General features: G+C 42.4%; 1 protein-coding gene across 2 annotated transcripts in view; it reads left to right on the top strand.

Moving 5' to 3' along the window:
* Positions 1-23793, top strand: part of gpc5b (glypican 5b) — a 507172-nt gene that overhangs the window by 344296 nt on the left and 139083 nt on the right. For both annotated transcript variants that reach the window (XM_052017859.1, XM_052017858.1), the window contains one exon: positions 1878-2031. In XM_052017859.1, coding sequence (XP_051873819.1) covers positions 1878-2031 — 154 coding nt within the window. The remainder of the gene's footprint in view (positions 1-1877; positions 2032-23793) is intronic.

Here is a 23793-nt window from a genome sequence, read left to right as displayed (position 1 = left end):
GTGTTTGTCTAGATACATGTTAAATGTTGTGAGAGTACCTGCCTTCACCACTCCCCGGGCAGTGTGTTCCAGATTGCAACCACTCTCTGGGTGAGCAAGGTTCTTCCTCAGATCCTCCCAGAGGTTGAGAGGAATTATTCTAGGGAATAATTTCCTACTGTCTACTCTATCAGTGCTCCTCATAATTTTATATATCACTATTGGGTCCTCCTTCAGCCTCCTCTGCTCCAAGGAAAGTAACCCAGCCTATCCAGTCTCTCCTCATAACTGAAATGTTCTATCCCAGACAATATCTTGGTGAATCTGCTCTGTACCCTCTCCAGTGCAATCACTTCCTTCCTGAATTGTGGCAACCAGAATCACAGTATTTCCAGGTGTTTTATAAAGTACCTCCTTGTTCTTATATTCTGTGCCCTGGCTAATGAAAACAAGTGTCCCACCTGCCTTCCTCACCACCTCATCCACCTGTGCTCCACCATTAGGGATCCTCTGACTTGTACATCAAGGTCCCTCAGTTCTTCAGTCCTTCCTAGAGCCCTACCAATCACTGTGTATGTCCTTCCTTATTAATCTTCCCAAAGTGCATCACCTTACACTTATCAGGATTAAAGTACATCTGCCATTGCTCTGTCCATTTTACCAACTCATCAACATCACAATAGATTAAGACTATCCTCCTCAGTATCCACAATACCAGTGATATTCATGTCATTTATAAACTTACCAATCACCTCCTACATTCATATCCAAATTGTTAATGTATATAACAGAAGGTGAGGATCACTGCACCAATCCCTGCGGTACATCACTGGTCGTGGGATCCCAATCACAAAAACAACCCTCTACCATTACCCTCTGTCTCCTATTGCCAAGTCAACTTTGGATCCTGTTTGTCAATTTGTGCTGGATCCATGGGCTCTAACCTTTTGGACCAGTTTTGCGTGTGGGACCATTGTCAAAGGCCTTACTGAAGTCCAGGTAGACTACATCAACTGCACAGTCCTTATAAAAGCATTTTGTTACCTCCTTGAAAAATTCAATCAAATTCATCAGACAGGATTTTCCCCCTTACAAAGCTATTGCTGACTATCATTGATTAATCCTTGCCTTTCCAAGTGTAGATCGATCCTGTCCCTCAGAATCTTTTCCAATATCTTTCTTACCATCGCCCGTAATTACTTGGCTTATCCCTACTGTCCTCATGAATAAAGGTACTTTATATCGATCTTTTCAAATGTAGTTGTGATATTAACACTTGCTTGTCCATGATACAAAAAACAAGTTTGAATTGAAATGGCATTGTAAAATGTTCTAAGCAGCTTCACAGGAAGATTGACACCACACCGAGGAATGAGATTTTAGTATAGATGGTTAAACATACGGTTAAAAAGGAACATCTTAAAATAAGGAATTCAGAGAAAGAGATAGATTGGCAGAATTTCAGATCTACTAGTGGCATTTGGAGAGTATGCAGGACACATAAGGAGCCAGAATTGGAAGCCAGAATTCCCTGTCTGGTGGAGGTGTCAGCCTTAGGGAAGGTGAGAGGTGAGACTTGACTTTGAATTTTAAAATCATATGATATGTGCCAGTGTAGGTCAGTGGGTACATGGGACTTGGTGCAAGTTATTATACAGGCAGCAGAAATTTGGTTTAAACTCATTTTTTCAGTGAGTCGGAGATGGGGTTGATTCAGCCAAGTTTTAAGAAAATGTCTGGATTTTATTAGCAGCAGTAAGTGAGAGTGAACTTGCCTGCTCCAAAAAGGGACTGGGAACATGTTTGAATTGCGCTGTAGTAGAAGACTATGAACCATTTCATTCTAAGCCCTTCCAGGTGTGTCCCTCTTCCTGACTGTCCCTCCTGTTTCATCTCAGATGCAGCATGGCAAAGCAACCAAGGCAGCACAGTGGTCCTTGAGTGAAGTCGGCAGTGGCGAGGGCGAGGACACAGAGTCGAGCGGAGAGTGCGATGATGAAGACGGGTGCACAGGATCTGGAAGCGGAGCACCAGGAAGGCAGAAGAATACATGTGAGTGGCATCTTTCACACAATTCGATGGTTCCAAATGAGATGCAGTGAGGGGTAAGGCTCACCTTTGGAGTTAATCGGATACGTACAAAACTATTGGATGTCAAGCATGTAGTTGTTGAGTGCAATATTATAATGGAAACTCTCTCACATTTCACATGGATACAATAACAGCAGTGTAGCCCCTGACCTGCCCTGGGGTCTGGGAATTGCAAACGATATTTCATATCTGTACATTAGTCAGCGAACACTTGCAGTTCTGTTTGAAGTATTTGAAGCTCTAAGCAGAATATGTTGAAGACAGGACTGAGAGATGTTTGGCACTTCAAAGCTATCCTTCACTCACAATGTTTCATATGTGTGTCCTGTCCTCCCAACCACTGACTCTTTGGGAATGTATTGGATAGGATGGACACAGGATTTGTTACCGTGTTTGCCGCTTCTCTGCTGGGAGTTGGTATTTTGTTGTCAAGTTCATATCAAACATGGGGTGAGGGTGTGTGGCTTCATACTATCACTGCAGGCAGTATTGCTCTGTTTTACTGGTAGACAGGATGTTTAGCATTGCTTGTAACGACTGCAAACACCTAACAAATCGTATGTTTTTAATCAAGAATGACTTTAATGAGTCAGCAGCATGTTGCCGTTATGGTGGAGAACTAATGGGGCGATCATTGGTTTAACCCATTCTTTGCTCCAGTGTGTGACCTACTCTGTTAAATACATTTATTGGTTACCATTGTCCTTTAAAGAGACGCTGCCAGACCTGAGAGCCATCTCACAGAGCAGTTCCCTGTCTCCACACTGAGATGAGACTTGGCAAGCATATACACGTGAATTGGATAAATCTACACAGGGGGCACTAAATCATGAAACAGAGCTCCAGCAGCCAGTAGATCATGTAACTGAATCCCCAATAGTTATGAAGCCAAGTCCAGAGACTCGAGTCCCAATGGCTGGAACAACAGCAGAACCGAGAGACCCACCAGGCAATAAGCTTAAATACTAGAACGCCAACGAATGATAAGCCTGGATAGTAGAACCCCAACAAGTGGAAGCCCAGATACCAGAGCCCCAATAGGGGATAATCCTAAATATAGAACACCTTGAAGACTCAGTCGTTCCCAGCAGGTGTGAGATAAGAGAATGGAGAGTGACTGATGAAACAGAGCCAGAAAGACTGAGTCATGAACCCTGCTGATGCATTAGAGGATGAACTTTGTAGGCCAAATAGACAGTAAGAGGAGACACAAGAAAGTACAGATACTGGAATCTGGAGCAACAGACAATCTGCTGGAGGAACTCAGCAGGTCAAGCAGCAGCTGTGGGAGGATAGGAATTACATGCGGGACCTTACTGAAGTCTACGTTTACTACATCAACTACCCTGCCCTTATCATAACATTTTGTTTCCGCTTTGAAAATTTCAGTCAAATTAATCAGACAGTATTTTCCCCCGTACAAAACCATTCTGACTATCTTTGATTAATCCCTGCCTTTCCAAGTGTAGATTGATCCTGTACCTCAGAATCTTTTCCAAAAACTTCATTATCATTGCCTGTAATTACCTGGCTTATTCCTACTGTCCAGATGCAGGGTTTTGACCTGAAATGTCGATGAGTCCCGAGGCAGGGTTTAACCCAAAACTTCGACAGTTCCTTTCTTTCCACAATGCTGATCAACCTGCTGAGCTCCTTCAGCAGGTTGTTTGTTGGTCCAATAGTCAGTAAGGCCTGATATGGGAGCTCCAGCTTTGGATGCACAGTCAATCTTAACGTTTCAGGACCAGCTATAAGCCTGAACTTAGTCACCGTAAGAGCACTAGAAAGTTCACATTGAATTGAGAAACTCTCAGGAACCTGGACTGAAAAGGTGAGTTTAGTTTGCTGCATAGTTCTTTTGTCTCTCTGTAAATTGGAGTAATCATCAACCTCTCTGAAATGAATAGATATGTACTGATCAATGCACTCTCTGTCAAAGAAATCAACAGAGCCAAAATGGACTATAAATGAATGTAAGATTTGATCTGGATTTGAGGTAAGTGTTAACCAAAGCCATCAGCCCTACAAAACTTAGACTGAGCTCTGCCATTGTTGACCAGTTAATTTGGTATTGAACTATTTTGACTCTTTCACTGAAGAGGAGCGTGTGAAGTTGATGTTTGAGATTCAGATCAACAACACTTGGGCTACAAAAGGCTGGAGACAGAATGTGAGTAGTGGATGTGAAGGGTGCAGGGCATCAATGGATCCCTTCCGTAATACCAGTGTCTGCACAAGAAGAGACTGCCACCAAACCGCACATCACAGGCTCCATGTTAAGAGTCACTTAAATACTCAAATCGAATGATGGAAGGACACCTTAAGAGATTTCCACTGTGCCGCCTGCCCTTAAGCTGAATGTAAACACAACCTTTGAGCAAATGGAAATTGAGAGTTAAGGCTGTTATGGTGTGTTTGCTTTAGAGCTTGCTGGCATAGGTTGCAATTGAAGTTCATTAAATTTACACAGACAGCCTACGTGCAGTGAAACTCGCCACAAGCCCACAGCTTCATAAAGCGAGTTGCGCAAAGAAATGGTAGGGTATCTTGAATCACTGGTGGTCCAGCATAAGACAGCAAGCTCTCTGCACCATGCTTTCAGACATGATGTGTTGGTACCCTTCTCACTAGAGCCTAGATTAGGGAATCATCATAGAACTCATTCTGGATTTGCTAAAGTATCATTGAGTCATGCACCAATGGAATAATCATTTAGGACAGTTTAGGAGCAGCCAACAGCCATTGGGTCATCTATGGACTGGAGCCTATGGAGAGAGTACATCCATCTTAGGGATAGTGGGGATGAACCTTTGTAAAATACTGTTTGGGCTGCAACTGGAGGATTGTGTCCAGTTCTGGGCACCACATGTTCAGAAATATGTGAAACTCTGCAGAGGACGCAGAGGAGATTCTCTTGAATGATTCCAGGGATGATGGACTTTAGTTACATGGATAGACTGGAGAGGTTTGCCACAGAGGAGGAGGCAATAGAGGTACTTAAAATTATGAAGGATCTGGAGAGAGTGGACAGATAGAAGCTGTTGTTTCCATTGACAGAAAGGCTGAAGAACCAGAGGGCATGGAATGAGGGTAGTTGGTTAAAGTACTAAAGATGACATGTGGAGAAACTATGCAGCAACTGGTGAGGCCTTACCAAAGGTAGGCAGGGGAGGCAGATTCAATTGCAGCACTAATAAGGAGCCTGGATGAATACTTTAAAAGTAACAGAGCTATGGGGAAAGGCAAGAGGGATAGGATGAGCTGGGTTGCTCTTTCATTGAGCTGGCATGGATTGAATAACCTTTTTGTGATTCTGTACTCAGTTAAATACCCAATAGTAGTCTTGCCTAACAATTTACAGACCTGGAAACTTTTCAAGTGACCTTTAAGAACAAAGACTGCAGATTCCTATTGAAAGATGGGCAGCCCGTGTCCTTCCATTCCCATTGCATCTGGCCTGCAGGACCAGCATTAGATCTGGCGTACGGACGCCTGAGTTAAAGTGTTTCTGCGCAAGATTAGGTTCAGACCCAACGTTAGCAACAGACTTCCAGGAGACCTGGTAGTTTCCATAAGTTGCTGGAGACTCCAGATCAAACCCAGAGATTTCCCAGGGATACCAACAAACATCTGTTGGAATTACATTTGAAATCTTCAATTGACTCGACAATAACAGCTAATCGAGTGAGAGAGTTATAGAGTCATACAACATGGAAACAGGCCCTTCAGCCAAACTGGTCTATGCTGACCAAGATGCCCATCTAACCTAGTTCCATTTGCCATTGTTTGGTCCATATCCCTCCAAACCTTTCTGATTCATGTACCTGTCCAAGTGCTTCTTAAATGTTATTATTGTACCTGCCTCAACCACTTCCTCTGGCAGCTCATTCCATATCAGCACCACCCTCAGGGTGAAAAAATTGTCCCTCAAGTTCCTATTAAATCTCTCCCCTCTCAGCTTAAACCTATGTCCGCTGGTTCTTGATTCCCCAGCCCTGGGAAAAAGACTGTGCACTCACCCTATCTCTGCCCCTCATGATTTTATACACCTGCATATGATCATTTCTCAGTCTCCTACACTCCAAAAAATAAAGTCCTAGCCTGTCCAACCTCTCCCTATAACTCAGTCGCTTGGATCCTGGCAACATCTCTGTAAATCTTTTCTACACTCTTTCCAATTTAGTGGCATTTTTCCTCCAGCAGGATGACCAAAAGTGAACACAATACTCCAAGTGGGACTCACCAACGTCTTGTACAACTGCAACATAACATCCCAATTTCTATATTCAATATCCTGACTGATGATGGCCAGCGTGCCAAAAGCCTTCTTCGTCACCCAGATTCAGGTCATCCACCAGGGGATTCCCACACTCAGGTCCACCACCAGGAGATTCCTACACTCAGACATCACCAGGAGATTCCTACACTCTGGTCCATCACTGGGAGATTCCAGGATTCAGCCACGAATGTGGGGGGGTGGGGGGGAGGGTCTGGGGGAAGGGTAGGGGATATTTAGGGGGTTGAGAGTGTGGGGTAGTGAGTGCAGTGGATGGAAGCCATGCAGACATTGAATGTTACAACTGAGGCACTGCCAGTCCATGAGCAATGTACATCAGTGAGCACCCCGGTAATATTGTGAAGTGGGATGTTTTCAGTTATATAGGAACAGCAGAATTTTCAATGAGAACAAGTCTACATGAGTTGGAAAATATGAGGAGTCATTTAGGTGCTCACATATGGAGGTAACAGGTGAGGGTTTCAGCAGCTGAAGGGTTGAGGCAGGGGTGAAATCGACAAAACAGGTGGCCAAGGTGAAGGAGCAGGAGGGTGTCAAAGTCGAGCTGTCATCTCAGAGTTAAATACACCGGTGTTGTGAGTTTCAGATCCCAGCATCTACAGTTTTATTTGTTTTCCATTACCGGGAATGAACATATACTTAAAAAGGAGAACATTTGTAGAATTAAGGAAAAGATCAGTGAGAGTAACTCTGTCTAAAGAGCATACTGACGCACTGGGCTCTACAGCCACACTTGTGCCCTATGATTCCCTTCACAGTCACTGATGTTAAAGATTGCAACATGAGATATGATTTCCAAGAAGCAGAGGAAGATTATGGGATAGATTAATTTCAAACTTCACCGTATTGCTGCTAAATGGAGTATTTGATGCTATCAATGCCAGCTTTTAATGTCCTAATGCATTGGAACTGCAAGCCAGAAGATAGGTACACTCTGATGGTGGTTTTTCCAATGAACAATGCGTCCAGTTACACTGCCAGCTAGTAGCCATTCCTCCTTGGAACAGAGACTTCACAGAGAATGTCGATTTCGCTGGTTATATGAGGAGATGTGAGATATTGGACTGGACACTAGAAAAGGCCCAGAGGAGAACTGATAGAGGCTTTTAAAACCATGAAGGGTTTATTTAACATAAATAGCAAGAAACTGTTTCCTTTGCCTTGGGCTAAATAACAAGAGGGCAAAGATTTAGGGTGAGGAAAAAAGATGATGAGGAAACTCTTGTGTAGGAGTTCGGATATCTCTGATGGGATGGTCTGACTGTCTGAAAGGTGCAACAGCCTTCAGAAGAGTTTTAGATAAATTCTTGAAGAAAGAAAAAGTGCAGAGATGTGAGCAGCAACAAACAATCTGCTGGAGGAACTCAGCAGGTCGAGCAGCATCTGTGGGGGGAAAAGAATTGTCAATGTTTGTCCTGATGCAGGATTTCAACCCGAAACATCGGCAATTCATTCCCGGTACCCCCCCTTCCCCCAACAGATGCTGCTCAACCCGCTGAGTTCCTCCAGCAGATTGTGTGTTGCTCCAGGTTCCAGCATCTGCAGTCTCTTTGCATCTCCAGGGCAGCAGCTATAATTGGATTGTTCTTTGAAGCAACCAGCACACACTCAGAGGGCTGAATGTTCTCCTTCTGCACTGTTCTATTGCTTAATTTTATGATTCCGTGAATGAACTTCTGTGGTTGAAAGTCAATAACAAGAGGATCATAAATTTAGAAGTATAACTATCTGAGATTAAAGGAAATGTGCTTACACAGAGAGTGGTTGGAACATTTCATAGCAAGAGGTGACTGAAGCAGCAATGATTTCATCTTTGTATGCACTAGATAGTTGTTCGGGAGAGACCTGTGCAGTGAGATTGGTTTTGGATTATAGTCATGTACCACTCGTTTCCTTGCTGCTTTCTTCCCAAGCACAACTAACCTAGCAAAAGTAAATGACCGAAATGGGGCGATCTGTTCTTTGTGGCTTAAGCTTACCGTCTGTTGGGCATTTATGCCTGGGACAATTAAAGATAAAGTGACAGCATTCGGCTCAGTTTGATCCAAATGTTAAAATGGTGGGCCTTAGTTGGTATGTGAAAATATCCCTTGACTTACACCGACAACAAGACCGATATAATTTAGAATTCTCAACTGTAATTCAATAGTCTATTTGCAAAGAGATCAGAAATGGCACAAAGTAACCTGGGGGAGGGCTGACCTGAGAATGCAGTACAATTGATCATTCTTCCAGGATTTATACCACATGTTTCTACTGTAACAATAACTAATCTGAGTTGTGACAGTCCCCAGGCTAAATACCAAACAGGTTTACACCCTGGAAGGGTTATTTTGCATCAATGGTGAATACAGGCAATAGTTTAAAATTACACAATAGTTGCAAACCAAAAAACAGTTTGAGGAAACCTAATCTATGAGTTTTTGAATAACCCCTTGCATGGAAATGCTTAAGGTTTAAAGTACCAAACAACATTCCCTGAGCCCTTTTGAATAAAGCATGTTTTGGAGATTTTAAGATTCGTGACGTATTAGATACCAACATTCAGGCAAAGGCTGATAAGTAGCAGGTAACAGTTGTACCACAAAAGTGCTTTGCAATGATCTTCTTCAACAAAATATAGTCCAACTACCTGCTCTTGATTTTTTTTTAAATTTTATTTACAGCCTGGTAACAGGACCTTCCGGCCCAACGAGTCCGTGCCGCCCATTTTAAACCCAAATTAACCTACCCATACGTCTTTGCAATGTGGGAGGAAACCGGAGCACCCGGAGGAAACCCACGCAGACACGGGAGAACGTACAAGCTCCTTACAGACAGCAACGGGAATCGAACCCCGATCGCTGGCGCTGTAATAGTGTCACGCTAACCGCTACGCTACTGTTCCACAATAGTAATTGGATTACTAATGCCTGATCTCCCATCATCAATATCCTTGGGGTCACTTCTGACCATAAGCTCAACTGGACCAGTGGTTGTAGGAACAGACCAGAGACTGGATATCCTACAGTGAGTGACTCACCTCCTCTACCATCCAAGTCAGGAGTGTGATGGAATACTCCCTACTTGCCTGGATGAGTGCAGGACCAAACTAGTCAAGAAGGCTGACACTGCCCAGGAAAAAGCAGGTTGCTTGATTAGTTGGATTGCTTGATTGCTTGCTCCAATCCACCACCCAAACCCTTAATGCCTCCTACGTGCCATGTAGTCTATGCCATCTCCATAAAGCATTGCAGTTTCTCACCAAGGTTACTCCCACTGCACCTGCAACCTGCAACCTCTTCCATCAACTTCCCCACCTGCAGGTTCCCCTCAAAGTGACATATCATCAGTCCTTCATTGTCGCTGTGTCTAGTTCTTGAAACTCTCTACCCAATAGCATTGCAGGGGTTCCTTCATCATAAAACACTACTGTGGTTCATGAAGGTGGCTCACTACACTGTTCAAGGGTAATTATGGTTGGGTAATAAATACTGGCTAAATTCTTAAAAAAATAATAAATAAATAAATAAATAACCTTAGCCGCAGTTAATCTCTTTGGTGTAATTTGGATGTGGCCTTAAAATCCTTGGGTTTCACACCTTTGTTTGCATTTTCATTAGGGTCAGTTAAATGGTAGTTGGATGTCAGAAACTTCCTTCTTTGACAACCGGGAAAGGACCTTGCCAATTGAGAAGCCAGTTTTCAATCCTAGAGTGAGTGCTCACACAACAAACTCAAGCTACATTGGCATTAAATGCTAACCAAAATATACCTGCCATCGGAGGACATGATCCATTGGTCCCAAGGTCGTGAGCAAGTTATAACATTGACTAATAGCCTCGGATGACCTTTGTCATCAATGGAAATCCTCCTTTAAGGATGCCTTTGTGTTTCCTCCCACCATGCACTCCCCCAAACTAATCCTCAATTCTGTTGTCCCCAGGATCTCCCAATCACCTTTCCATTTGATCCCAACGTCTGATTTCACATCTGTCTGAGACTGCCCCCAAATTCATGTTATGGTCTGACCCTGATGGCTTAATCTCATGTCCATCTGATACCCAGCCTCCAATGAGTGTACCCCAATTCTGCTAAACCAAATCCTATTTACCCCTCACAAAATCTCTATCTTTCCTGATCTTCTCTAACTCCCCAATCCACTCTGTACTGATGCATCAGGAGGGTGGAAAGCATGTCCTGATGCCTTCCACCCTCCCAATGCTCTCTAACCCCTGATCCCCTTTACCCACCAGTTCTTCCTACTATGTGGAGACCCCCTGAGAACCCTGAACACTTCAGTACTCTCTCTGTGTATCATGTGATTTTCTCTGTGCCCTCGATCCCTCTCCACTCACTGATCCTCCATGCACCCTCATGGTCTCTCTGCACTCTTTGATCCTCTCTTTAAGCTCACTGATCCTTTCTACCACATCCATGATCCTCTCTAACTCGTGATTCTCTTTAACCCCCCCCCCCCCCAATCTCTTTCTATCAATAAACCTCTCTACCAGCCAACTTTACCCTGGATTCTCTCTATCCCTCCCAATTCTTGACACTGCCTAAATCCCGATCTCTATAGCACTGAATCTCTCAACCATCTAATCCTCTGTATGTGCTCAGTCCTCTTAATGCCCCCAAGCCTATCTATCCTGGACCTCTTCCCCCTGATCCTCTCTACAAGGACCCTCTCTAACCTCCTCATCCTGATTCCCTCTTTCCCGATCCTCTTCAACTGTCCAATGCTCTATACTCTCTGACCCTTTCCACCCCTAACCATTCAGCCTCTCTACCCACAACTTCCCTTACTCCTGACCCTCTCTAAGTCTCTAACAATTTGATCCTTTCTACACCCTGAACCTCTCTGCTGCCCTGATCCTCTTATACCCCCATCTCCTCTAACCTCAATCTTCTCTGCTGCTAATCGTTCCTCCAACTGATCCTGCCAAACAAACACTCCAATCGTCACTACCTCACCACACCTTTCAATCCTCTGTATTATCCCGCCCCAACCTTCTCTTACCACACTGTCCTCTCCATCCCCACTCCCAGTCCTTCCTTCCTACTTTTCTCAATGAATTAAGCTATGAGGTACCATCCAGTCGAGCAGAACTAGAGTACAAGGCATTCCAGAGAGATTAGCTGCATAATTCTAGACTGCCACTTTTGGTGCAGTGAGTTGGTGCTGTACAGATGGAGGTACTACATTTCAGATGAGTTAACTTGAGGTGAGATCCTGACATCTATGGCTGGTGGAGCCCAGAGGTTCCATGGCAAGTCTTGAGAAAAGCAATGATTTTCCTGGTGAACTGATCAATATTTATCCCCACAGTCAAGCTGCATCAATGGAAAGAGCAACAATCAATCTTCTGGAGGAACTCAGCAGGTCGAGCAGCACCTGTGGGGGGGGAAAATGAATTGTCGACATTTTGCTTCGAAACCCTGCATCAGGACTGATTGTTTGTTGCTCCAGATTCCGGCGTCTGCATTCTCTTGAAACATTTAACTGTTTCTCTCTCCACAGATGCTGCCTGACCTGCTGAGTGTTTCCAGCATTTTTCTTTCAGATTTCCAGCTCCTGCAGTTTTCTTTAATTTTTGTTTGATTAATATCCCACAGCCAACTTGACTAAATAGGAGAACTGGTCACTATCCTATAGCTATTTTGGGAATTTGCCTTGCAAAGAATTGGCAGCTACTTTTTTATTCCATTATAACTGTGACCTCACTCTAAAAGTAGTTATTCTCTCTGTGTGATTTCAGGTGGTTCAAGGCATGGAAAGCACCTTTTAATTACAAAGTCCTTTTTCATGTAAAGGAAAAATCAAACAAAAAGTCTAAATTGCTAAAAAAAATGTAAAGTATATAAAAATAAGTTTATCACATTCAAGCTACTTATTACCATAAGGTTCTTTCTGAAATTCAATTAATAGAGAGGCTTAATAAGCAATTAAATTCCTTTCAGTGCCTTGGCCAACATGTGTAATTAAATCTGTTGAGAAACGTAATGGATAATTAATTGTTCCATAATCCCTTGGATCGTTTGCTTTTACCACTAAATTGTAATTCAGAAGTTTGTGGGCTGTTTCTCTGCATGCTGGCTGAGCAAGGAATAGCACTGTATCTTGCACACAGTTCCTGTACAGTCTTAAACACAGGCTGGTCTGGAGCTACAGGGAGTATGTGGCTCAGCTCCTTGGGCACTCTATGCTACAGATCTGATGTCCTTGGTCCTGTCATTGATCTCCTGTGAGCTGGCGCGTCTCAGCTAGGGGCAAAGGTATGAAGTGTTGCAAGAGGCCTCCAGAACTTTGGACAAGGAATGAGGTGAATCGTTTTCTGACTAGTTTAGATTGATCCAAGATCTGCCATAATTTATGGAAATTCCAAGTGAACCCTAAGTCCAGGGTACTTCATGTTAATCATGTTAAAACTAAGCACAAATTCTACATTGCTAGTTTTAAAAAAAACTGACTGCATTTGTCCAATAATTTGTTTGCTGGACACGGCAATAGCTAGCGAGATGATTTTTTAATATTTGGAATGAGAGGGAAGAAGAAGGATAGAGGAGATCAGATCAAATTAGTTTATTGTCATTTACATCAGGGTGCAATGAAATTCCTTGCTCGCATGAAGCTCACAGAGTTAACAGTATACATGGTAATAATAAATACAACAATAAATACAGTGTTGAGTGCAAAACAATGAATGGAGCAAGTATAGTATGCAATCTGAAGCAGTACAAAACGAAAGGCTAAAGTGACGATAATGGAAGAGGTAGAATTAAGGGTTTGACAATGTGACAGCACCACCGGGAAGGGGATGTGAAAGAGGTGATTGGTTCAGAAGTCTGATGGCAGTAGGGAAGAAGCTGTTCTTGAGTCTGGTCGTCCGGGCTTTCAAGCTCCTGTATCTACTCCTAGAAGGGAGAAGAGAGAAAAAGGAATAGCCAGGATTGGAGGCATCCTTGAACATGTTAGCCTTCTTGATGCAACACACAGTGAAGATGGACTGGATGGAAGGAAGTGACGAGCCTCTGATGGACTGGGCAGTGTTTACCACTCTCTGCTTGTTATGTCAGTCCAGAGCAGAGCAGTTGCCATACCAGGTTGAGATGCAACCCGTCAGGATACTTTCTATAGTGCATCTGTAGAAGTTCGAGAGAATCCTTGTGGACAAGCCAAATTTTCTCAGATGCCTAAGAAAGTAGGAATGGAAATGAAGAAATGTTTAGCAATGCAGTGGTCAGTGTTACAAACTCCACAATTACTACTTTATTTGGGACTGTGTTTCTCTCTTCCATACCCGTGCATCATCTTGATATAGATTGTTTTGAGCAGTAAAAGATATGCTGTCGAGCAGTACCCAGTGCAGCCAAACCAAGACCAAGGCATCCACCATGACATACAATCTACACATAAAAAGCTAAGTCAAAATCTACTCTTTAAAACTCAGACAAGTAAAAGTCAGGGTATTGTACCACTTCTGACACTCAGACCCTCAAGCCTGCCTGCTTTTCAACATGGCTGATCTGCCCCAGACCTCATCTCCTCTTCTCAGCTAGTTCCCCATTGTCCTCAATTTCCTGATCCTTCAAAAATGGATCTGCTTCCTCCTTAAATACTCCTAGTGATTCTGCCTCCAGAGTAGACAATTCCAGAGATTCATCACACTCTACAAAAGTTCTTATCTATCTTAGTTTCAAATGACTGCTCCCTAATTTTGTAACCATATCCCTTGTTCAAGATTCTCCCACTAGTGGAAACATCTCAAACCCAACCCATTCATGCCCCCTAAGGATCTTACTTGTCTCAATAAGATCACTCTTCATTCTTCTAAACTCTAAAGAATATAGATCAAGACAATTCCAAACAAGTCAACCTTTTGCTTTTCACAAACTTATCTCAGTTAGTGAAAGTTGTAGGAACTTGGGAGGTTTGGTTTCATAAGTTTTCTACATTTGCGTTTACAGAAATTATGCCAACCATGAGATATATCCTTTGTGTGTTTAAAAGCAGTCAATAAAGGTAGTTTTTTGCTCCAGTAATTAAGCTCAGCCCTGTAATGTCAGGTGGGATTTTTTTGCTTACATCTCTAGAGTGGAGTTTGAATCAATACTGTCCAACTTAAAGGTGAGAAAACTGGCAGTAGTTGTGGTGGCTGCATTTGTTTGTTGATGAACATTTTGCCTTTGTAAGCAAGTGAATAAATCTATCCAGATAATTTTAAACTTATAAATTGGTTTTACAGCACATCACTAATTCCACCTTATGAAGTGACAAGGCAAGTGACCTGCATTTTTAAAAACAAATCACTTCTGTGTTTTGTAGTTGTTAGGGTGTATTGTCCAAATTGTCTCAATGAGATGGCACAGCTATAACTCATCTGCATGCCTTTAAGTAATAATCCTTGTCAAGGGGTAGAACACACTGTTAAAATATTGCATGTCTGTGCCCTTTCTATTGCACAATATTTGATTCCTGTACTGCAATCCTTGCATTGCCTTTCCACCTTCACTGTCATACTTACTTCTGGTCACTTCTATCACACTTTGTTGGACAGATAGAATAAAGTCTCAGTGCAGTAAGAGCTCATGAGGTTGATCCCTGAGGAAGGAGCTGAAGTTGAAGAGAAGTTGAGCAAGTTGGGCCTATACTCATTGGAGTTCAGAAGAATGAGGGATGATCTTTTTGAAACAGAAGATTCTGAGGGAGATTGACACAGAGGGTGTTGAGGAGATGTTTCCCTGGTAGGATTATCCAGAACTAGGAGGCATAATTTCAGAACAAGCGGTTGCCCATTTAACATGAAGATGAGAAGAGATGTCTTCTTTTAGAAAATTGTGACTATTTGAAACACTCTAACCCAGAGAGCCATGGAATCAGAGCCTTTGAATATATTCAAGGAGCAGATTGCCTGATAATTGAATACATGGAACACAAGGGTATGAGGAGAGAGCAGGAAAGTGGTGCTGAGACCAGGATTGGATCAGCCACAATTTTATTGAATGGAAGAGCAGGCTCTCCAAGCTGATAGGCCTAATCTGCTCCTGGAGAGAAAACAAATAGATTTACAGAAAGGGATAGAGTAAAAGGGAAATAGATGGACCTACAAAATAATAGACAAACACATACAAATAGTGGGGAAAGAGAGAGGGACACAAGAAAAGATTACTTGAGAGATTTTCTCTTAAAAGGTAAGCAATTTACCTTATCACAGTCTTGATGAAGGGTCTCAACCAGAAACGTCAACTGTCCATTTCCCTCTATAGATGTACCTGACCCATTGAGTTCCTCCAGTATTTTGCTTGTTGCTCCAGCATCTGCAGTGTCTTGTGTCTCCGTCTTAATTTTGAAGGCTTTTCAGTTCTTCAGAACAAGCTAATAATGTCATGAGTATTTGTTGACGTGTAACCTTGTCTCTGAGATAATGATGTTATTCTGTGTTATCCACCGGTTGACTAGACTGTCCATCACAGCTCTTTTCAGTGTCAGCAGTAGTACACAATGGGCACTCGCTCAACTGATCTACTTGCTGTGCTTTCGAACTGTTTCACATCAGAAATTCAAGACTTAGATGGACAGCTCAGGTTCTTCTGCGTTTTCTTCCTCCAAAATGTGTCAAACAGCTGCTCCCTTTATACCCCTCACTCCATCAACCATAATTTCTCTCAATTATGGTTGATAGAGTGAGGGATATAAAGATGTTTTTATCATTATTCCCAGGTATTGTTATCCCATTGCTTAGTGCATTGGAACCCTAGTCATCCCTTCCTTTGGAACCATGGGCAGAGTCACATTCATTTACATAAAGGGACCCTGTGTCCCCTATAATCTGGAGAACATCTTTGCTATAATTTACCAAAGTTTCAATTCAGAAGCTGTTGATATAGATCGGATAATTATTTGTGTCAACTGCTATTAAAGCAAGGTAAAGGAGGGAGATCAAATAATAATTGACCAGTCAGCCCAACATCTGTTGTGGAATAATTACTAGACTTTATACCTAAGGATAGAGTGACAGAACACTTGAAAATGTTCTGCTACTCAGAGAGACCCAGAATTAATTTGTAAAGGGAAGGTCATGGCTAACAATTTTTAGAAGAGGTGACAAAAACAAGGGATGGTATTTATGTGGACTTCCATAATGTATAAAGAGCATCATTAGAGATTGTTAGCTAAGCTGAAACTCACAAATTGAAAACAAGTGGTTCGTGTGGCCATGACATGGACTGAATGCAGGAGACCAAGAGTAAGGATAATGGGCAGATACTAATTTTGGCAAGATATGATTAGCAATGTCACACTAGTATACCAACAAGGGTCCTGTTGAAGGTTCTCAACCTGAATTGTCAACATACACCTTTTGCCTCCACAGATGCTGCTTGACCCGCTGAGTTCTTACAGTGTTCTGCTTTTTGAGCCACTAGTCTGTGTTGGAGCTACAACTATTCCACTTATTTATAGATGATGGAATAGCACGTCACAAACTCGAGTTAGCCAATGACACAACGGTAGCATTTGTAAGCAGTGTAAATTGGTGTTTGCAATTGCAATGAGTGAGATTATAGCAAATGAATTTCAATGGCAGCCCATCGATTTGGTGCTGATCTGCAAGCAGGAGAGGTCTAAAGAGGCTCCTGTGTATTGAAATTTTTGAAGTCTTGGACAGAGACAGAAAAACAATTAAAAAAAAGCAATTGATGTCAGGCTTTTAAAGCTGGAAGATTGAAATTCAGCAGAGTGGAAGCTATGTTACTACTAATACAAAGCCCTAATTAGAGCACGTTGTAGCATTGTGAGCAGTTCTGGGCACCATACATTTGGAACGATACACTGGCCTTGGGGACGTTACAGCAAAAATTTATCAAAATGAGTCCCAGGCTCTAGGGATTAAATTATACATCAAAAGTGTTATATTCCGTGGAATTTAAATGGTGAAGCGTGACATGATTGAAGTTATCAATATATTAAAGAGAACTGATAGGGTAGATAATAAACCAGGCTAGGATTGAGGAGGAATATCTCTAATAGAGTAGAACTCGGGTGACCATGGGGATAAACTGTAAACAAAGTTATCTGATCACTGAGTGAATGAGAGCAGTTAGAGAGTGAGGACAGAGATTAAAGAATGCAGGATTTGTGAAATGCAGAGCAGGAGGACATGTCCGGCAGATCAGGCTGAGCATGAACTCCACGCCCAGAGGGGAAAAGGTGGGGGGAAGCAACCACAAACAAGCTGAGACAATATTACAGATGGACGGCTGATGCGACGGAAATCTAGTCACCTGAAGTTGCAGCATTCGGTATTGAGTCCAGGAGTCTGCAATGTGCTCAGACAGAAGATGAGGTGCTGTTCCTCAAGCTTGCGCGGGGCCTCATTGTAACAGCCCAGGAGGTCCCAGACCGATAGGCCAAAGTGGGAGTGGGAAGGGAAATTAAAGTGGCAGTGATGGAAAGCTCAGGGTCGCCCTGCAGACTGAACGCAGTGGTTCCGCAAAGCGGTCGCCCCGATGTTTGGTTTCTCCAGTGTACAGGAGACCACACTGGAGTTTTGCTGAGTTTGACTCATTTGACTTTGATGGGCAACAGGAGGAGGTCATTTTGATTTCACCTTGCCTGAGACATTCCCTCCCGCTTCCACACCCTCCCTGCAGCTTAGCAAACTTATGTTGTCTCCTTCCCAGTTTTGACACAGGGTCTTCAAACCGAAAACTGTTTCTCTTCCCACAGATGCCGCCTGACCTGCTGAGTATTTCAGATTTTTTATTCTTTTAGATTCCAGCATCTACAATTTTTTTTTATATTTTCACTAGGATTGGTGGGTATTGTCTAAGAATTCGAGGCAAGTCTTTCAGGAATGAAGTTAAGAAGCCGATTTATACACATGGCATATGATGCCAGATTAATGGCGAATTTTAAATCTGACATTGGCAGATTTTTACGAAGCAAAGGTATTGAGCTTACAGGCAAAAGGCATGGATGTGAAGTTGGATCATATTGACTGAGTGCTGCCACTTCAGTATGGTAGACTTCAATGATGAAATTTGCGCTCATCTTCACTATGTCAGCACAACCTTTGGCCATCTAAGGAAAGGAGTGTTTGAAGGTCAGAAAAACAGCACAAAGTTCATAGTTTACCAGTAATCCCTGCCCTCTTGTATTCTTCCAAATATGGACTATCTACTAGAGGGCATGCATTTAAGGTGAGGGAGGAAAAGTTCAAAGGAGATGTGTGGGGCAAGTTTTTTACATCAAGAGTGGTAGCTGCCTGGTAGGGTGCTGGGGTAGTGGTGGAAGAAGATTCGATAGAGGCGTTTAAAAGGTTTTTAGATAGACACGTGAATATGCGGAGGATGGAGGGATATTGAACAGGTGCAGGCAGAAGAGATTTACTTCAATTTGGCATCACGTTCAGACATTGTGGGCTGAAGGGCTTGTTCCTGTGCTGTACTGTTCTATGTTCTATGTACTGTTGGCACCTCAAATCACTAGGGAGATGCAAAATCCTCTAAATCGAATGGCAGGATAAAGGGACCAACATCAGCAACCTGCCCAAAGCCAATATCCACAACATTGAGGCTATAATTAAACTTGTTTGGCTCTGATGGGCAAGCCATATTGTTTGCATGCACAAAACTAGTATCCCAAAAGAGATGCTTTATTCCAACCTCCACCATGGCAAGAAATTACTAGGTGAGCAGAGTAAAGTATTCAAGAAAGTTCCACATATTCCAATCCTATCAGTTTATGGGAATCTCCGGCCTAAGGGACAACTTTTTTCACCCAGAGGGTGGTCCCTATATGGAAGAGGAAGCTGCCAGAGGAAGTGGTTGAGGCAGGTACATTAACAACATTTAAAGGGCACTTGAACAGGTACATGGATAGGAAAGGTTTAGAGGGACATGAGCCGAATGCAGGCAAATGGGACTAGCTTAGATGGGAATCTTGGTCGGCATGGATGAATTAGGACAAAGGGCCTGTTTCTGTGCTGTATAACTCTATGACTTGTAATAGCAAAGGAGCATTAGAGATTAGTATTGAGAATCTTGGATCCCTTCATAGTGAGAACAAGGAGACCAGGCTAAATGATAGAATGCCCACACCATCTTCCAAACTACCAGCCCATCTACCCTGCCGAGCATCCCCTGCCCCACTTTCTGCAGGTCACACACACACACTGGACTCATTAGTCACCTCAGAAGCCATGGAACTGGGGTGGAAGCAAGTCATCCCTGACCTCAGGGACCTACCTAGAAAGAAAAAAAATGGTGGAATGGGCAAACTGATCTAGTCCTGTTCCCTGCGTTTACTATCTAAAAGTATGTCTCGGGGACCAACCATAAGAAATAGAAGCAGGAGTAGAGCATTCAGCACCTCATGGCTACATTGCCATTCAATATGATCGTGGCTGATCTCTTACCTGGCACCACTTTGCTGCACTAACCCCATATCCCTTAATTCTCTTCATTCCCAATGTTTCCTGTATTGTGTATATTAGATTCCGTGATGTCAAGTTGCCCCTTGATTAGTGTAAAAAAAGGATGGTTGATGGTTAGCATGGAACACAGTGGGCCAAAGAGCCTGTTTCTTTTTGTATCTCTCAGTGACTCTCTGCCTCATTCTCTCTTCCAGAAGAAGGACTAATAAATGAAATGAGGCATATTGTAAATGAACAAGGTGGTTCCACATGTGATACATCAGGAAAGGCAATATTAACTAATTGGTGCAAATTTAGTTGCAGTGCCTGCGAGTTCACCTATACAAATCTTTGAAGATGACAAGTTGATGAAGCTGTTAAAAAGCAGATGTTGTCTTTGAGTTTATGAATAGAGGCACATTATACTAAAGCTGTGAAATTTAGCTCAACAGTTTTAAAATGATGGTCATCCCTCAACTGCATTCAATTCTGCGTACCACACTTTCAAAAGATGGTAAGGCTTTAGGCAAGCTGTAGAACAGATTTGTAGAATGGTACCAAGGTTGAAGGACAAGTTATCTGGAAAGCCTGGAGAGTCAGGGGCTGTTCCCTTTGGAAGAGTGAGGATTAAGGGCGATTTACTAAAATGTTGAAAATTATGAGGCAGATAAGAAGAAATAGTTTCCAAAAGCAAGAGGAATGGTACTCAAAGGGCACCGATTTAAGTTAATTGGTCAAAGAATCTCAGTGGAGATGAGGGTTTTTTGTTACACAGCAGTATATTTGATCTGGAATGCATTCCTGAAAGGGTGATAGGAACAGATTCAAAGGTTACTTTCAAAGATATTTTAGACATTTTTGAAAGGAAGAAAATTACAGAGCTACGGGAAGTGAGACTACTTCATTTCTCTTTCAAAACAGAAATCTTTTCTGTCCCCTGTGATTCTATGATTTAAAAAAACATTATTTCCACTGTAAATTTGACCTCTTTCTTCATTGTTTAAAATATGACAGATTGGTAATCCTTGCTTTCAATACCACTTGTTCACATTGTGAATCATTAGCGTTTAAAACAGAACAGAAAGTTTCTGGCATTTTGACTGTCACAAATTAAAGCATTTGGAAGACTATCCCTTTTACACTGGTAAAATGGAGGCAAAGGCAAAAGAGCTTAACTCCTTCCTTCCCCAGCATTTCATGGTGAGTACAGTCTTACTGAGCTGCCACTCAGCATCAATATTTCCACCACTAATGTGGAATCATGATAAAACCACAATGTCGACCTAGTTAGATTTCCTGCTATGATCAATAAATCAATCCAACAACCAGGATATGAACTTTTTTAATTGTTTTATTGGCCTTGCCCACTCTTTCAAACTGGTATGGCATTGTGACTGCAGAGTTCTGCTAACTACTTTCTCTGATAACTGACCTGCTTAACATTCCTGGATAGCTTATGTGGGGTTTATAGGTAGAATTTAACATTATAGCAACACCAGAAGATAAATGAACCTCAAATCCCTTCTTGGGGAATTTCCCAAGTTTTAAAACTAGTTGAAACTAGTTTAAAACTAGTTCTTCAAATCCAGGACTTCTATGTTCAGCAGTTAATCTGGACAGACAGTGATTTCAGTGCTATCATCCTAGGAATTCACTGCCTGATGGTCGACGGCCCTGAGACCACATCCCCCCCAATGTTGTTAGACTTTTACTGATGAGCCCTACATGACACCAGCACTTACCCCAGGATACTGCCACACCCAAATGGTTGCCTTCAAAGCTGCCAGACCACAGATTTAAAATAAGACAAAAAAATATTTTTCAATTAAAGAAACATATCCAAATACTAAAAATAAAAATCTAGGCTCTTTTACGGTTTTAGCAACGAAATGGATAATTATGTGATTTGATTTATACAAGTGTAATTTGCAGAATGCCACTTAAGGGAGTTGTTCTCATCCTGACAGTGTAGGTTAGTAACCTTGTGCAAGGAGCAACACCCCTTTCTTATATAATAGAGCAGCTTCTGATTCATCAGCAGGAGTGACAGAGAGCATCTAGCAGTATGTATAATAATAACACCAGCCATGAAATTTGGAGAGGCCAGGGAGAAGTGAAGATAACATCTTAAGTCTGTATTAAGTAAGGCGATCCACTTCCTCCATTGCGGTTCACATTTGGCAGATCAAATTTTGAGTTGGTTCTGTCTCTTTTACATGGTAAGTTTGTTAGCCTGACTTATATAAGTGGTAGAGAAACTATTAGAAAAAAAACTCGAAGGAACAGGATTTATCTTCACTTGGAAATGCAGGGATTGATTAAGGATAGTCAGCATGACTTTGTGGGAAATCCTGTCTCAGGAATTCAATTGAATTTTTTGAGGAGGTAAATAAGCATATTGATGAGGGGAATGTGGTAGATGTTGTCTATGTGGACTTTGGTAAGGCCTTTCACAAGGCTGGTCCAGAGGTTAGAGCCCATGGAACCTAGAGCAAGCTGGCAAATTGGATATAAAAATTGGCTTGGTAATAGGAGACAGAGGATGGTGGTGGAGGGATGTGTTTCTGATTGGAAGGCTGTGACCAGTGGTGTAAAACACCAATCAGTGCTGGGACCTTTGATGTTTGTGATATGCATAGACAACTTGGATGTGAATGAAGGAAATGTGATCAGTAAGTTTGCAGATGATGCAAAAATTAGTGGTGTCATAGATGGTGAGGAAGGTTGTCTAAGGCTACAGCATGTTATAGATCAGATGGAGAGTTGGGCAGAGCAATGGCAAATGGATTTTAATCCTGACACATGCGAGGTGATACATTTTGGGAGGGCAAACAAAGAGAGGATGTACACAGTAAATGGTAGAGACCTAGGGAGTGTTGAGAAACAGAGGGACTTTGGGGTGCAAGATCATAGATCCTGGAAAGTGGCTGTACAGGTGGATATGGTGATGAAGAAGGCATATGGGACGCTTGCCTTCATTGGTTGTGCCGTAGAATACAAGAGCTGTGATGTCATGTTACAGCTTTGTAAAACATTGGTTAAGTCACACCTGGAATATTGTGTGCAGTTCTGGTCACTGCTCTGTAGGAAGGATGTGATTGTGCTGGAAAAGGTGCGGAGGAGATTCACTTATATGTTGCCTGGATTGGAACACTGGAGTTATAAGAAGAGATTGGATAGGCTGGGTTTGTTCATCCTGGAGCAGAAGAGGCTGAGAGTTGACCTGATGGAGTTATATAAAGTTATGAGGGGTATAGATAAGGTAGATAGGAAATATCTTTCCTCTATGGTTGGCATGTCTAGGACAAGAGGGTCTAGCTTTAAGGTGAGAGGTTTAGAGGGGACCTGATGGGGATAATTTTCACATAGAGGTGCTTGGAATCTAGAATGCACTGCCTAAAGAGGTAGTGGAGACAGATACTCTCACAACATTTAAGAAACATCTAGACAAGTAGTCGATGGCCAAGGTACAGCAGGCTAGGGACGAAATGCAGGGTAAATGGTTTAGTGTTGATAGGTACAGCAGTCATTGTGGACATGGTGGGAGGATGACCTGTTTCTTTACTGTACAACTCTATGACTTTGTGATTCTGGAACTCATCACCAGAGCATCCTGGTAGGGTTCTAGATTGGGAGGAGAAATTGTCCACCTAATTCCCATTGTTCCAGAGCATCCTGCTGTTTTTTTAGAGCCTCTTTACTCACTGGACCATGTGAAGAGATCCATTTTCTCCACAGATGCTGCCTGGCCTGCTGAGTTCCTCCAACATCATCATGTTTTCATCTAGATTCCAGCATCTGCAGTCCTTTGTTTCTCTAAGATCCATTTCTCTCCCCTGTTGTTCTGAATAGCTTATTTTAAATGAGTTAACTTGACTGTTTCAATAAAGTTCACCATTTGGACCAACCAGTCCAGTTACTGTTTATTCTCTACATGAACTCTAGCTGTAATATATTGTATTTATTACCCTGCTTTATTTGTGACTGAGGAAAAACATAGCAGTATGTTCAGTGATCAGAACTGGAATT

The sequence above is a fragment of the Pristis pectinata genome, chromosome 6 (assembly GCF_009764475.1).
Source record: "Pristis pectinata isolate sPriPec2 chromosome 6, sPriPec2.1.pri, whole genome shotgun sequence".
NCBI classification, from domain to species: Eukaryota; Metazoa; Chordata; class Chondrichthyes; order Rhinopristiformes; family Pristidae; genus Pristis; species Pristis pectinata.
This window is presented reverse-complemented; position numbering and strand designations above follow the sequence as displayed.